The sequence below is a fragment of the Phoenix dactylifera genome, chromosome 15 (assembly GCF_051530095.1).
Source record: "Phoenix dactylifera cultivar Ajwa chromosome 15, Ajwa_hap1_PhDact_Kaust_v1.1, whole genome shotgun sequence".
Classification (NCBI taxonomy): domain Eukaryota; kingdom Viridiplantae; phylum Streptophyta; class Magnoliopsida; order Arecales; family Arecaceae; genus Phoenix; species Phoenix dactylifera.
The window spans coordinates 12,018,138-12,032,582 of NC_143204.1; the positions used below are offsets into that span (position 1 = coordinate 12,018,138).

At 37.8% G+C, this 14,445-nt stretch overlaps 1 protein-coding gene across 2 annotated transcripts; it reads left to right on the forward strand.

Moving 5' to 3' along the window:
• Positions 1 to 704: 704 nt before the first annotated feature.
• LOC120103777 (pfkB-like carbohydrate kinase family protein) lies at positions 705 to 13,755 on the forward strand. Of its 2 annotated transcripts, none has more exons than XM_008780248.5 (9): positions 705 to 950; positions 1,039 to 1,164; positions 1,342 to 1,444; positions 1,532 to 1,579; positions 3,145 to 3,242; positions 3,378 to 3,492; positions 12,050 to 12,132; positions 12,252 to 12,819; positions 13,352 to 13,755. In XM_008780248.5, exons 1-9 carry the CDS (start codon positions 867 to 869, stop codon positions 13,399 to 13,401), a joined length of 1,275 nt encoding a protein of 424 aa, XP_008778470.1. In that variant the 5' UTR covers positions 705 to 866; the 3' UTR covers positions 13,402 to 13,755. The 2 variants fall into 2 exon arrangements, with proteins under 2 accessions (XP_008778470.1, XP_038974844.1); XM_039118916.2 differs by having other exon boundaries at positions 726 to 950; positions 13,337 to 13,755.
• Positions 13,756 to 14,445: the final 690 nt, after the last annotated feature.

Here is a 14,445-nt window from a genome sequence, read left to right on the forward strand (position 1 = left end):
TCGGCCTGCATGAGCTCGGCTCGGCCTTCCGAGCTCGACTCGGCCTTCCGAGCTCGACTCACTGTCGGATTTGCTTGCTTTAATTGTATTTGTGGGGTGGTTAATTTTTCCCCGAACAATTATCATATAATTTTATGTTATAATATGATGATCATGTGTTAACGGAGATGAACGATGAGTTTGAAATAGTTTACAAATTTGAGGGCTCTGTTTGAAATTTTTTTTAAAGTTGGGAGGTATCTTGGAGATCGTCTCAATCTAATTTTTTCGGGAAGAGATAAGGAAAGAAACTAAATTGCTGGCCCGCGGGCCCAGTGATACAGGCTTAGAATCAGACTATTGGGCCAAATCCTGTTGTTAATACGGGGAATGCTGGGTGCATACGAATAATTTGCCCTCGAAGCCAGCGTCGGATTTGCTTGCTTTAATTGTATTTGTGGGGTGGTTAATTTTTCCCCGAACAATTATCATATAATTTTATGTTATAATATGATGATCATGTGTTAACGGAGATGAACGATGAGTTTGAAATAGTTTACAAATTTGAGGGCTCTGTTTGAAATTTTTTTTAAAGTTGGGAGGTATCTTGGAGATCGTCTCAATCTAATTTTTCCGGGAAGAGATAAGGAAAGAAACTAAATTGCTGGCCCGCGGGCCCAGTGATACAGGCTTAGAATCAGACTATTGGGCCAAATCCTGTTGTTAATACGGGGAATGCTGGGTGCATACGAATAATTTGCCCTCGAAGCCAGCGTCGACTTCTCCCCGTCGTCTGCAACTGAAGATCGTCGGCGCGTGGAGCTTCTCCTGGGGCTTGAGCTCCACCGTGGCCATTGGAAGCCCCTCGACGGTGCTCTCTGACCGGAATGGAGAGCTCCGCCCGGCGGCGATTGGAATCCGTTGCTCGCCACCTCCTCCCTCCCGAAATCCTTGTCCGAGACCTCTATCCGGTAAATATAATCCCATGGATGTTCTGCTCTCCTGATTGGCCTAATTTTTTCTCTCGCTATGATGTAGTTCTTCTCCTCCTGGTCTCAGAATCCACTCAGCGCGGAGGAACTGAGCTCTTGGGATTTTGCTCCTGTGATTATTGGGGGAATGGTGATGGACATCCATGCTAAGCCTTCTGCTCATCCGATTCCTGGAACCACCACTCCCGGAAAGGTAATATTTTGAGGTCTTCTTGCCTTAAAGAATCAGAGTGATTGTTTTCAGCGGATGATTGTTCTGATATTTGATTTTCAGATCCTGTGGTTGGTTTGTAGCAAACAATTGCGATTTTCTGATAGATTACATGCATGGGTTGTTCAAAGATTGAAACTTTGAATGTTACATCTTCAGGTTCAGTATGTAAGTGGAGGAGTAGCAAGGAATGTCGCTGAATGCATGTCCAAGCTTGGAAATAAACCTTTCATGATTAGTGTTGTAGGACATGACATGGCAGGTGATTCCAATTCTTTTATGCATGGTTTATCTGCTGACACCTTATAGTACCTTTGTGAATAACAATTATTTGTTTTTCCAAATAAAGGAGATCTGTTATTGAAGTACTGGAAATCTGCAGGACTTTCTACAGAAGGTAATTAGAAAGATCAGCTGGTTTGAACTTATTGATTCTTCATGTGAAGATTACCTAGGTGTTGATCATTGCTTATCTTCCTTTTTGTTGTTTATGTCATTGGTCTTCTTGTTATTGAGGTGTCTTAAAACAACTTTAGGAACTCATCAGTGGCAGAGCCTCATGACTTGTATTCAAAACATATCAATTTGGCAATTTAGCATCATCATTTTTCGTTTCATTCTTAATCCTATCTTCAGAATTTTATAATTTGGCAGGCATGCATATCTAACAGGTATTTGTGCTTTATAGAAACACTAGGACACTTGCATGATTATCTGGATCAATTATTTCTTCATCAACTAGATTATTCAGTGTCATTGTTTTTCTCTTCTTCTTAATTCCTAACTAATTAGGATGACAAGCATGTCTAACAAGTATTAATTCTCTATAGCTTAGAGGTGTAGATATATGCTACTGTATATAGATTTTGGAGAATGCATCCTTAGTGGATATCCATAGGCATAGTTGTGCGCCTTCAATTTCATCTTGTCTAGATTATAAGAATTTGACAAATCACGTCGTGCACTTGAATTTGTATCAATGTTGACCATTCATTAGGGGGAAAGGTTCGTCTATATATTAAAGCTAAAGTTTATATTGCTCCATTTCTTCCATGTGTTTCAGTCTGTAACTTCTTTGCTAGGGATGCAAACAGGCTGAGTTACCTGAAGATTGACCAGGATCCAGACCAATTCAGACTAAATCCAACCCGACCATTTTTACCCATTTAGGTGTTATCAAATGCAGATCCAAAAATTATTCAATTCCATGTCACATTTAGGTCTTGCATGAGCTTTCCGATCCATGTGTTGAATTGGCCCTAAGCAGGTAATATTTGGACACTTGGACCTCTTGTGAAGGCAGTAATATATTTGCTACCTGCTACTTGCAGCATAGCATTGGCATCTTCGTTATGGTGATCGCAATTTAGAGAACTTTGGCAACATCTTACTGCCTAAGTAAAGAACAATGGCTTTATCGTTAGTTTAAAAGTTTACAGAATAGAACTAGAAAGAACAGAATTAGTTTTGCAAGACCAATTTATAGATTGAAAGAAAGAAAGGGTGCAAGACTTGGTTGATTATAGATTTAGGCTGATATGTTGTTTGAATGATACTACATCCACTCTGACACTCCACAGAAACCAGAGGAAAATAGAAGCTTTTGAAGTATTATAATTCAGTGCTTTCCCTCCTTGATTTAACTCCAACACTAACATGAACCCAGATATTCAATTATATGCATTTAGATTATCATCATGGTTGTTGACTCTATCAACCTGATTTTTAAAGGGACTGAACAAAGCTCTTATGCTAACTGGCGCTTTTGTTGCCCCACTCCTTGCTGACCATCCAGACTGTGTTCCATGTTGCTAATAGTTAAATGTTTTCAGTTTTTCGATCACTGCACCCTCCATAGGCAGTATATAGAAGTCTCCCAGTATTTGCTACAATTGCCACTATTTCCTCCAATCTGAGTTGTTGACCTTCTAATGCTTTTCGTATGATATCATGTTGATGTAGGAATACTGAAGTTGGAAAGTATTACAACTCCTGTTGTATCAAATATGTTTGACTCCAGCGGGGAGTTGGCTATGGCTGTTGCAAGTGTCGAGGCTGTTGTAAGATGCTGTAATTTTATTTTATTTTATTTTATTGCTCTGATTTATATAAAAAAAATGTCTTAAGTTGGTTCCTTTGAAGTGTAAATTTATTGCTGAAGTCTTTAATATGTAAATCTAATGCAATGGTCACAGGAAACATTTCTCACTCCAGGTTGGATACAGCGATTCCAGCGTAATATATGCTCTGCACCAATGTTGATGGTTGATGCTAATTTGAACTCCCCATCTCTCAAAGTTGCTTGTCAAAGTATGCTGCATAAACTCAGCATTAGTTCCAACTTTCTTGTACTAGCAAATTAATTAATCAGTGAGCAATTATTCTTAATCATTTTTAAACTGCACATAGTTTAAAGTTCAAGTTGAAACAATACTGTAGAAATTTTCAATTTTGTAGTCTCATTTTTCTCATTCCTGTTTCTGCAGCCAATTAGCTAGTAGCTAGGTGTTAAACCTTGGTTCGGACTGACTTCTCCTTGCATTTCTCTGAATTCTGGCATGTCTTTACCTAAAGAAATGAACTGCAGATGGAGAACAAGTGACTAACAGAAACCACATTAGAGAAAGAAGTATTTTCTTTCAGTTCACAAACCTAACATTTTGTTGTCATTGATATCAGAACATATTGATGATAGTTATCAATACCCATTCACTTCCATGGCATCCTGTAACCATACTTCATGGAGTTTTAGTTGTGTCATAGAAACTACTGGAAAGGCTGAGTTCTTTCTCCACAATGCTCTTTAGGACTGTTCTTGATGAGTTAATGTCATCAACAGCCTTAATATTTTTATTCTATTTCACATGCCAGTATAATCCAATTATGTCAATTTAAGATCATCTCTAGCCATGCCTCATGTAAAACATGAAGGTTTTATACACATACAAACACACACATACATACATATGTATGTATATACGCATACATATGTACATACAATAGATGCACATACGCGCCTGTATATACATGTATATATATATATATATGAATGGATGGATGGATGTATGGATGCATATTAATGGCCTCACAATGTTTCTAGGTTGTGCTTGCTCTGCGCATTTAAGATATGTAGCATAAAAAGCATGTCAAATCACACATACATGTATGTCTGTATTATATATATGTATATATGATAAGTCACATGGGATGAATTAATAAGAAATGACTTAATATTTTGAAATCTTTCAGAAAGTATGGCCTTAAACCTAATAGAATGGAGGAAAAAGATTCATGTAGCCGACCCCAACTAGTACCCCTTCCTGCATATCCATACAAGACCCGAGTAGGCGGGTCGAGGTCCTACGAGGTTTGGGTTTGAGGCTTAGTTGAGTTGAGTGTATGTGTGTATCTGTATATCCACAAATAGTTTCTAGATTGTGGTTACTGTGGTAATTAAGATATATAACGTGAGTAGCAAGTAAAATCAGATTATTTGGGGTCATCTCTATATCCTTCTTCACCAATTGACAGTCTTCCAAAATAAAAATATCTCCAGAATTATTTTTCCACTATACTCATCCGAGTCTTCTTTCGTATCTCATATTTTGCACTGATTGTTCAAGTTTGATCACTAGGGTTATCTCTGGCCAATGATGTACAACTCCATATCATTTCTTTTGTTCTTTCCTCGTTGATTCTACACCTTCCATTCCAATCAGTATTCTTTGTGAATGTATTCTCTTTTTTTTTTTTGACACCAACATTATCCAATTTAACCTTAATTGTTCACTTTGGCATGTAAGCAGTCCAAACTGATATAAATTGGCCAGAATGGGCCGAAACTGGTCGCAAATTGGCCGGTTCTGTGCTGAACCAGTGCGAACTGTCCAGCTCACACTAAGTTGAGCGGGTTCTGAACTGGCCCCGCTCCCCCTCTTTCTTTTGTTTTAAAGAATGGTTGGGAAGGCCCAAGAAGTTTCTCAGGCCTTCCCAACCTTCGGATAGGTTCCCTTCCCCTTGTAAACTGATGAAAAATACACTGATTAAGCACGATTGAAGGAGGATCCAACCCTAAATAAGGTATCGTTTCTCTTTTCTATCTCATTTCTTCTCTTTTTTTTGGACGCCAAAAAATACATTGAAATTTGCAAAATAAGGAGAGATTATGCCAAATTTTTTGATTTTGGCTTGATTTTATAATATGTTATAAATTTATGGATAACCTCCACGATGCCATAAAATTTTTAATTTTCAGATTACATATAATTTTTAAAAATTAAAAATATATTTTCAAAATTTAAATATAAAAATTTAAAATAAAATAAATTTAAAAAAAATATAAAATCAGAAGTGTAGGCATGCAAGCTACTCTTCAGCTAAATTTGGTGTCTATTAATTCAAATTTTGATGCGATTATGCAATTTGAAAAAAAATTGAGAAATAAGTGGCCTTTGATGCATGCCTACGGACCTAGAAAAATATATGTAGCATCCATTGTAGAGTTCAACTTGGAACTAAGCTCAAATTAATTTGTTTAAATATTTATATTTAAAATTATTTTTTAATTAAAAATAATTAAATATGTATAATTATAGTAAAAATTATGAAAAATTAGTAGTACGTAATACATATTTTAGACGTATTTCTAAAGTAAAAAACATATTTTTTCTAAATTTATGATATTTAAACAAATTTTTTAATTTAAAAATTAGTAAAAATAAATAAATAAATAAATAAATTGTATTATGTATTAAAAAATTAGATGTTTTTTCTGAAGTAAAAAATACTATCTTTATCATAATAAATTTTTTGCTATTTTTAAATAATTGATAAATTAACGTATTTGATAAACCTGCAAGAATGGAACCGTCAAAGAAAAATGAGCGAGAGCGTGACATTGGTTGGAATTATAGACAAATACACTCGAATAGACACCATTGAAAGTGCAACTAGTGCAACACAAAGCTCAAGGAAGAAGAAGTAACTAGGTTGAAGCAGCACTTAGCTGGTGACTACTCCGACGTATCTATGTGCCGAAAATGCTTACAGAAGGTTCGATAGTTGATGAAGCACTTCACTGATTTTAAAGCAACGAAGGAGAGGGTTGCTAAGAAGAAAGCGAAGGTGGACCATCGAGCGGCAGAGTCACCTTTTTATCACTTCAAAAAGTCAGAGGCGTCCGCTCCAGATGACGAGGCACAGATTCAGATTGCCATTTAGGCAAACTTGGATAATCAGTAGCAGCAGGATGAAATGGCGAGGCATATAGCTCGATTTGGGCCCTCATACTACGAGTCGGGCTCCGATTCTACAAGCAGCAGGACAGATTCAGAGTTCAAGAAGACCTCCTCAGTCAAAAAGGCCATCAGCAGAGGCGGTGGCCGTATTGTATTTATGCTAGAGAATTTTGGTAGCAAAAAGAAGTCATCCAAGAAGATTTCAGTAGGAGTCACTACCCATAATTTAGATCTACATGCATTTTTCAGAAAGAATGTGAAGTAGCAGAGGATTGGCACGATGCTGAAAGAGAATAAGAAAAAGGATATGTGGCGAGCTATTGGATCCTAGTTCCACTTTAGCCACATTCCAGCAAATATGGCAGACAATACGTACTATAGGTATGTTATTTTCTCAATACAGGTTGTCGGTCTCGGTGTAGATTCTTTAGGACCGAAGGATATCTACGGTGAACTTTTTGACAATAATAAGGGGGAGCTAGAGGAGTGGATTGCCTCATGCAAGAGCAAGTGGCCTTTATATGTACTGATGGTGATGTGTGATGGTTGGACCGGTGTTACCATGCGGAGCATTATCAACTTTTTGACATATTGGAATACGAAGACTTTCTTTCATAAGTCGGTTGATACTTCCGATCAAGTGCACAATACCATATACATCCTCAGATTGATGGAGGCGATGGTTGATTAGGTAGGAGAGAAAAATATCATGCATGTCATCACTAATAATGGGACATAACATAATGTTGTTGGAGAGATCTTGATGGAGTGGCGATCACATACTTTCTGAACTCTATGTGCTATGTGATGCACATTGTATCGACTTCATGTTGATGGACATTGCGAAGATTCATAGGGTGCAGCAAATAGTGGAGACAACCTAAACCATCACCTGATGTATTTATAATCATATATGGGTCCTATCACTAATTAGGAGGTATGCAAGGGAAGAGATCTTGAGACAAGGAGTGACACGGTTTGCTACCAACTATGTTGCACTTGATAGCCTTCTTGAGAGGAAAGTGCCCTACGTCAGATGTTTGTCAATGTCGAGTGGCAGAAAAGTAGATTTGCGATGGTCGACACTGAAAAAGCATTGTCTAAGACTTGGTGACGAGATAGACATTCTGGCAATGGGTTGAAAAAATAATGAAGGCTATTGAACCATTGTACGAAGTGTTTCGAGCTGTGGATAGCGAGAGGTACTCTAGATGGGCTTCTTATATCATATGATGGAGATGACAAATATTCAAATCAAGGAGGCAAATCGGATATATGCATAGGAGTATATCGACATCGTTGAGCGGCGGTGGGACTATCAGATGGGTGGAGACTTGCATTTAGTAGGTAAGCAAGAATATTGAAAATTAGATTGCTTCCGTACTTGTACAATTTTGCTAATACAATTATGAACTCTTTCTACAACATATTATTTAAAATCGAGGTTGCAGTACACCGTACTTAAAATCGATATGGATGACGAACTTTGCCGCTCTGCATAATGTGATTTACAGAATAGAGCCTGATCCAAAAGTCACGACCCTGTCTAAAAGAGGTAAGTTAAGTGACATGTATAAGTTAACCAGTATCTTCAATTATTAATATATTATAATATGATTTTTTTTATAAACCAAAATATTTAGAGATGACATTGATAGCTTTGGAGACTCGGCAGCTATCGTAAGTAAAAAAAGTATGAATCCAAGTATATTATACATCAGGAGGACGTTTATCCGATGTTAGATGGTTACTAATATGATATTATCTTATATGTAATTTTTTTCAATATTTTTACAGATGAATGGTGGATTTATTTTGGTTTGTCCGCGAGAAATTTTAAACGACTAACTATCCAAATCCTCTTCCAGACGGTCTTCTCGAGTGGCTATGAGCGCAACTAGTCCACCTTCGTCCTCATCCACAGCAAGTAGAGGAACTGTCTGATACAGAAGCGCCTTAACAACCTTATATATATTCACTACAATCTAAGGTTGAGGCTGAAGTGCATACAGGAGAAAGTGGAGCTAAAGTAGATAGATCCGATCCATGGTGCTTTCGTTAACGATGAGGATCCTATGATCGGTTGGCTTATAGGCCAACAGCAGGAGCCGGAGCTTGATGAGCAAGAATCGCCGTCATGATTGGCCTGTTTCGTAGCCAGCGAGGCTAGGATCGATGAAAGACAATGGGCAAATCGCAATATTCCATCCATTATTTCAGCTGATCAACCATAGCCACAGGAGTCCCTAGGGAGTCGGTAATCACATGACTTCTTGTCCGAGACATCCTCTCAGATATATGATCAGGAGATGCCTAGACGAGAGGGTGATATCCATCCTCCCAATGTAGCTAGACAGAGAGGGGCACGAAGGATAAATGATAGCTGCTCAGCACACTAAAAAAGAAAAAAAAAAAAGGCACCTGCAGCCTCCATAAAGAAGCCAGTTCTCTCAAATTTAGAGATTAGGAGTAGCAACGATGACAGTTCTAGTGGTCATGGATCAGCTGGCCAGAAAGAAAATGGAAAAAATGGGACCACCGTTTATGAGACAGCTGCAGGGTGGTCTTTAATTTACCGATGAGTCTCAGTTTACGCATGCTACATAGGATAGGGACCATAGTGTACGATCTGCTAGAGCCCGCGAGGATACGATTGCATATAGGAGACGGGCTCCTCAATATCATTTAGGATCTTTAGACGTATACTGGATTCTATTATTTGCAGCCACAGGCAGCTTATGACCCATACGGATATGGATATAGTATGTTTAAGGCATCGTCTTCCTGCGGATACTATCCTATGTAACTTGGAGTATCTTATGGGTCAGATTTTATAGCCGGCATATTCGGATGGGCCCTTCCACAGTCGTATTATTAGCCAAAGGATACTTTTTAGAGACAAAGCTTCAGCGAGAGATTCGAGAGAGCTTGTAACCCAAAGCGTGTTCCTTATGGGATGAACATATAAGACTACAACATCGCTTGGTTAGAGGGGTGGGTTAATATGCCTCTTGACTATGTTAATGATCCGAATATCTGCAAAAAGCATCGCCACTTGACGAGATTTTAAATATCAATATATATATTGTATTTTAAATATATGTAATTGATTATATTATTTATATTTTTTTATTAGTTGCTTTTAGGATATTTTATATTGCTTCTTGTAGCATGCGACATCTCACTAATTATTTTATATTTTGTATTACTTTAAAGCAACAAGATGTATTATTTAGGTTAAACCGGGATCATAGAAACATCAAAAAATATTAAATTATACTTAAAATCATTGAAAAAGTTGAAAAAAAAATTGATTACAAATTAATCAAACTTAAAAAACTTAAAAGAAAAATTGGACGTGTCGGAACTGGCATGCCCAAGCATATCGTGTCGGAATATTACCGACCTTGATTGTATGTCTACAGCAGCACGTAGCTGGTTGTATTGGAAACTCAAGATATTGGTAAAACTTTTCCACATACTCAATTGTTCCTTCTTCATGTTATCTCTCCCTCTCTTTAATTTCAAGATTTCACTAAGCTATGGTAAAGAAGATGGCTGTAGCCACCGAGGTGGTAGCACGGTGGGAACGGAGCTTTGATTCCATCGGAGTGACCCAAGTTCGAAACGTGCGGGCGTCGATTAAATATGGGGACTGGATGCCTCCTGCTTGGTTTACTTGGTGGAATTGCTATTTGGTCCGCCGGTACTAAGGTAGCGCTGGGGTGACGTACTCACACGTGGGTGTTGATCCCAGTGGGGGGAGCCCACGGGTCGAGAAAGGTACATGGAAACTTGCGGCCTGTATCGAAGATTTTCTGGTGGAAGGGGGGCCCAGTAGGGGCTGCTATGTGGGTGAGGTTCTTCTCTACCCCCCTCCTATTTTTTCACCAAAAAAAAAAAGATGGCTGTAGGTGATCAGCGTGGGCTCTTATAAGCATGTTGATCCAAATACCAAACCATGCTAGGGACCAGCATAAAGTCAGAAATAGGATACCTAGTGACATTTAATTTTGACTGTTGTTTCATTTATAATATGAATAATATATATTTCTTTTTCAAATTTACCTTAACCCTGTTTACAATGATAAATGAAAAAGAGTTTATGATCCACAATGATCTTCATGATTTGTGTACCCACTCCTGACATCGCTGTTTAGGATTTCTAAGTGTGCCTTCTACAAGCTGGTGTGGGATAAGCTTGCCCCATTGGAACTGCTAGTGCAGACCATGCAACTTAATCATGTTCTTACCTAGAAGAATCTCAATGATTGTTGTGGAAACCTGCCTACAAAAATATTGCCCTAGCAATTGGATTATGAAAAGGATGTGGGTCATCCTCGCACCAGCTGCATTCTTTCTCGTGCCGCATGGCATCAATCTTTGTTGCATCCCTCAACCTGGGATTGCAGCTCTGTAGGCTGCCAATGACCCCTTTACCAAGTATGGGACAAAAAAGAACAGATGGTACTAATAAGGTGTGCTATATATTTACATCAAGAGATCTGAAAAGTTCTGGTATAAGTTGACAACTATATTTAACCATATGATTCATTGGGGTCTACATTTGTGCCAAATGAAGAAATGTTAGTAGAACTTGAAATAACTGAAAGACATTTTGCAGGATATTTGCGAAAGCTCATTTGTCTGGTTCAAGAAATGAAGAGTTGGCAATGCATGAGTGTTGCTTAGTCTGGTTGAGCAGTGGCGTCGTACTTAACTTTTATTCCCTTATTATCTTTTCTTTCCTTTTACATGTACGTGTTGTACCTCTTCGTGTTGTCCCCTGTTTATTGCTTGGTAGCAATTATATGATTTGGACTACTTAGGGAGGGTGGGTTTTATATCTGCCTCCACTGTCTGCCCTTGTTTTTATGTATAAGTTTACGTGTAATGCCCTCCATTTACTCTTGAAAGAATGATTTTATAAAATGTTTGTCCAAGTCTCAAAGGCTTTTGACAGTTGCATGGCACCTCACCATTCTTTAATCTTTTCTGGACATTCTTATCCATCTTAGATATTTGTAACATAATCAAGGTTCTAATATTCCTTTGTCTGGGAAACTTTCTGCTATCCAATCCCATTCATATTCTTACCATAGTTGCACTTCATATCCTCTAATTTGGAGTGTCAAGATATTTCACTTTCAACCTGTTAGTGAATCTCTATATTTTACCATGATTTTGGGACCTGTTACATAAATTAAGGGAATATTAATCATAGGTCATAGAATTTATAGATGTCTTAACATAAGGTTCATTGCAGCTTTCACTGTGTGATTTGCTTCTCCAGATCAAAAACAATTCACTAATTTCAACCTTTTAAGACTATCCTGTTTCCAATTATATCAGGTCATTGAATTGGGATCGGGCAACTTCATGTTATAGAAGTCCTGTCATTTCATTCTCTTTCATATTTAGTTAGTTTACTATCGTCATAGATATGATTTGGTCTTTCAGTCACTCATCGGATGTCCCTGGAGTCAGAGAATTTTTCTAACATTTCAGTATGCACTATAACTAGCTAAATCATTTTCTCTAATTCAAACAGAGAAGTAGCTGGTTGTTTATGAATATTGTATTTCATTAAACCAGTAGAATTCTCATAATTTCTTTGATTAAACTTTCAGTAGCAGCAGGATCTGGCATCCCTGTGTGGTTTGAGCCTGTCTCAGTGACAAAGTCTAGAAGAATTGCATCTGTTGTAAATTATGTGAGTGCAGGTCATCAATAAAGTAGTTTTTAGCAATGATACTCATTATTATCCGATATGAAATATTAGAATACTAATTTTGACTTCCCCTCTTACCGGCTATTTGACTGTTTGTGCAGATAACATGTGCTTCCCCTAACGAAAATGAACTTGTTGCTATGGCAAATGCTTTATCGCCGGAAAAAGAATTTAGTTATATTCAACATGAAGCTGCAGAAGGGAAAGGGCATTCTGTGGAATCTTTGTTTGAAATGCTAAAACCAGCAATGTGCTCGTTGCTTCAGAAGGGTATTAAGCTGCTAGTTGTGACACTTGGTTCACATGGTCTATTCTTGTGTTGTAGAGAAGGGCTAAGCTTCATGAAAGATAATTTAAGCAGCAGGGTTGGCAGTTTCGGAAGACAGCTATATGATCTTGTAAATGAAAGTTGCTCTTCAAAGAAACACATTAATTTTATCAAGTCTGGAGAGAGAGCCTCAAAATTTTTTGCTTTCCATTTTCCTGCACTTCCTGCATCAGTGGTGAGCCTTGTAGGAGCAGGTGACTGCTTGGTTGGTGGAATTCTTGCGTCCATTTGCAATGGTTTGGATGTGATGCAAAGTGTTGCCGTGGGTATAGCTGTTGCAAAAGCAGCAGTGGAGACTCAAACAAATGTTCCTGCTAAATTTTCCCCTGGAACAGTTGCAGGTATGGGTGCTAAGACCATAAAGAATTTCTACAGCTAGTAAATTGGTCCTATGCTAGAAATTAAAACACAAAAAGTCATTTCATTGTGCATGCCGGATCATGTCATTGCTAACTTTTAGATAATAGCTTGCAAGGAGACTTTAACAGCAATTATGTGGTTGTCTAACATGTATGCATGTGTAAGGATGATTAATTGATAATATTTTATTGCTGATAGGATATATTCATAATGCATAACTCAATGCTATCCTTTGTTTACGAGGATGTACCAACCCTGAGTTTGCTCTTTGCGTCACATATTTCATTTTGCACTGCATTGGTACTGACCAGTGACCATGTTCGAACTATTTAATGCCATGTTTGCTTTCTGATGCTTTGTTTCTTTTTTATTTTTATTTTTATTTTTTTTGGTGATTGTTTTCCTTCTTGTATATATAAGTAGTTTGTGATGCTATTAGCAGTGGACAGTAGCTGACTTTATTACTTTTTGAACGAGCTGACCATGTAAATTTATTAGCATTTTGTTTTGCAGATGCAGCAAAGCAAATTTTGTCGGCTGCCAAAGTATTCCAGCTTGAATAGAAACGTGGGGTTTGTGTAGTTTGACCATTCATAGCAGTGTCCAGGTTCACATGTTGCATGCTTCTTGTTTTTTCTGTATTCATTTCAGTCACTAAAAGAAGATTTACTTAAATGCTAGAGGTCCTAAGATTCGACAAGCAACAGGTTTCTCAGTGTTGTTGATTATCATGTATCATTTAGTGACATTTCAAGTGCATTGGTTGAAGCCTGAAGAGTGGCAATGTTTAATCCGTTTAATCTGTTTAATTTGATTCAATCCTTCGTGGATCGGGTTATGTAAAGTTGTTTAATAAAATGTTCAAGTCGGGTTTAGATTTTTGACCTGCTTAGTAAAAAGGTTGAGTTCGGTTGAAATATTTTTGTACTATCTGGTCCGACCTGATCTAAATGCCACCTCTAAGCCTGAACCTAAATGGAGGATGCTCAACTACTCTGCATGTCACTGAATATTGGATTCTTGTGGTGATTGTGTTTAGGCAGCCCTCTTTCAGGGGGTTGGTATTAGGAATTATTATACTAACAATTAGATACTACACAGTCATAATATGATTTGTTTGTAGATTTATTCTTTTTTGAATGAAAGGAGGAACTGGGGTTCCCTTCCCTTCATTAAGAAAATGAAGAGTATAAATATGAAAGCACGAAGAACAGATGAACCCAACAACTCAAATAAGCAGCTGTACAAAACGTCCAGTTAAGGCTCCAATCTCAAGATAAGATGTAACACACAAAAGATTCTCCTTAAATCCTCACCAGCTCTGGGTCAGAAAGAGTGAAAAAAATTCGAAGAAAAACATTGACTCAACTCATGAACACAAGGATGATGCGAGCAACCAAGCAAGGCCTTGGCCTCCAATCAGCAGGGAAACAATTGTGCTCCCAATACTTGCAAATAGCGCTAATCAAATCCTTATCATATAGGGGTGGAAAGTATTCCACAATATTCAAGGGTGTCAAAGCGAACATCATCACCATCGTGTGAGCACAGCAGAACGAGGGTTGGAAAACCTGGGGAGCATGCTTAGAAAGAGAGGGCATATCTCA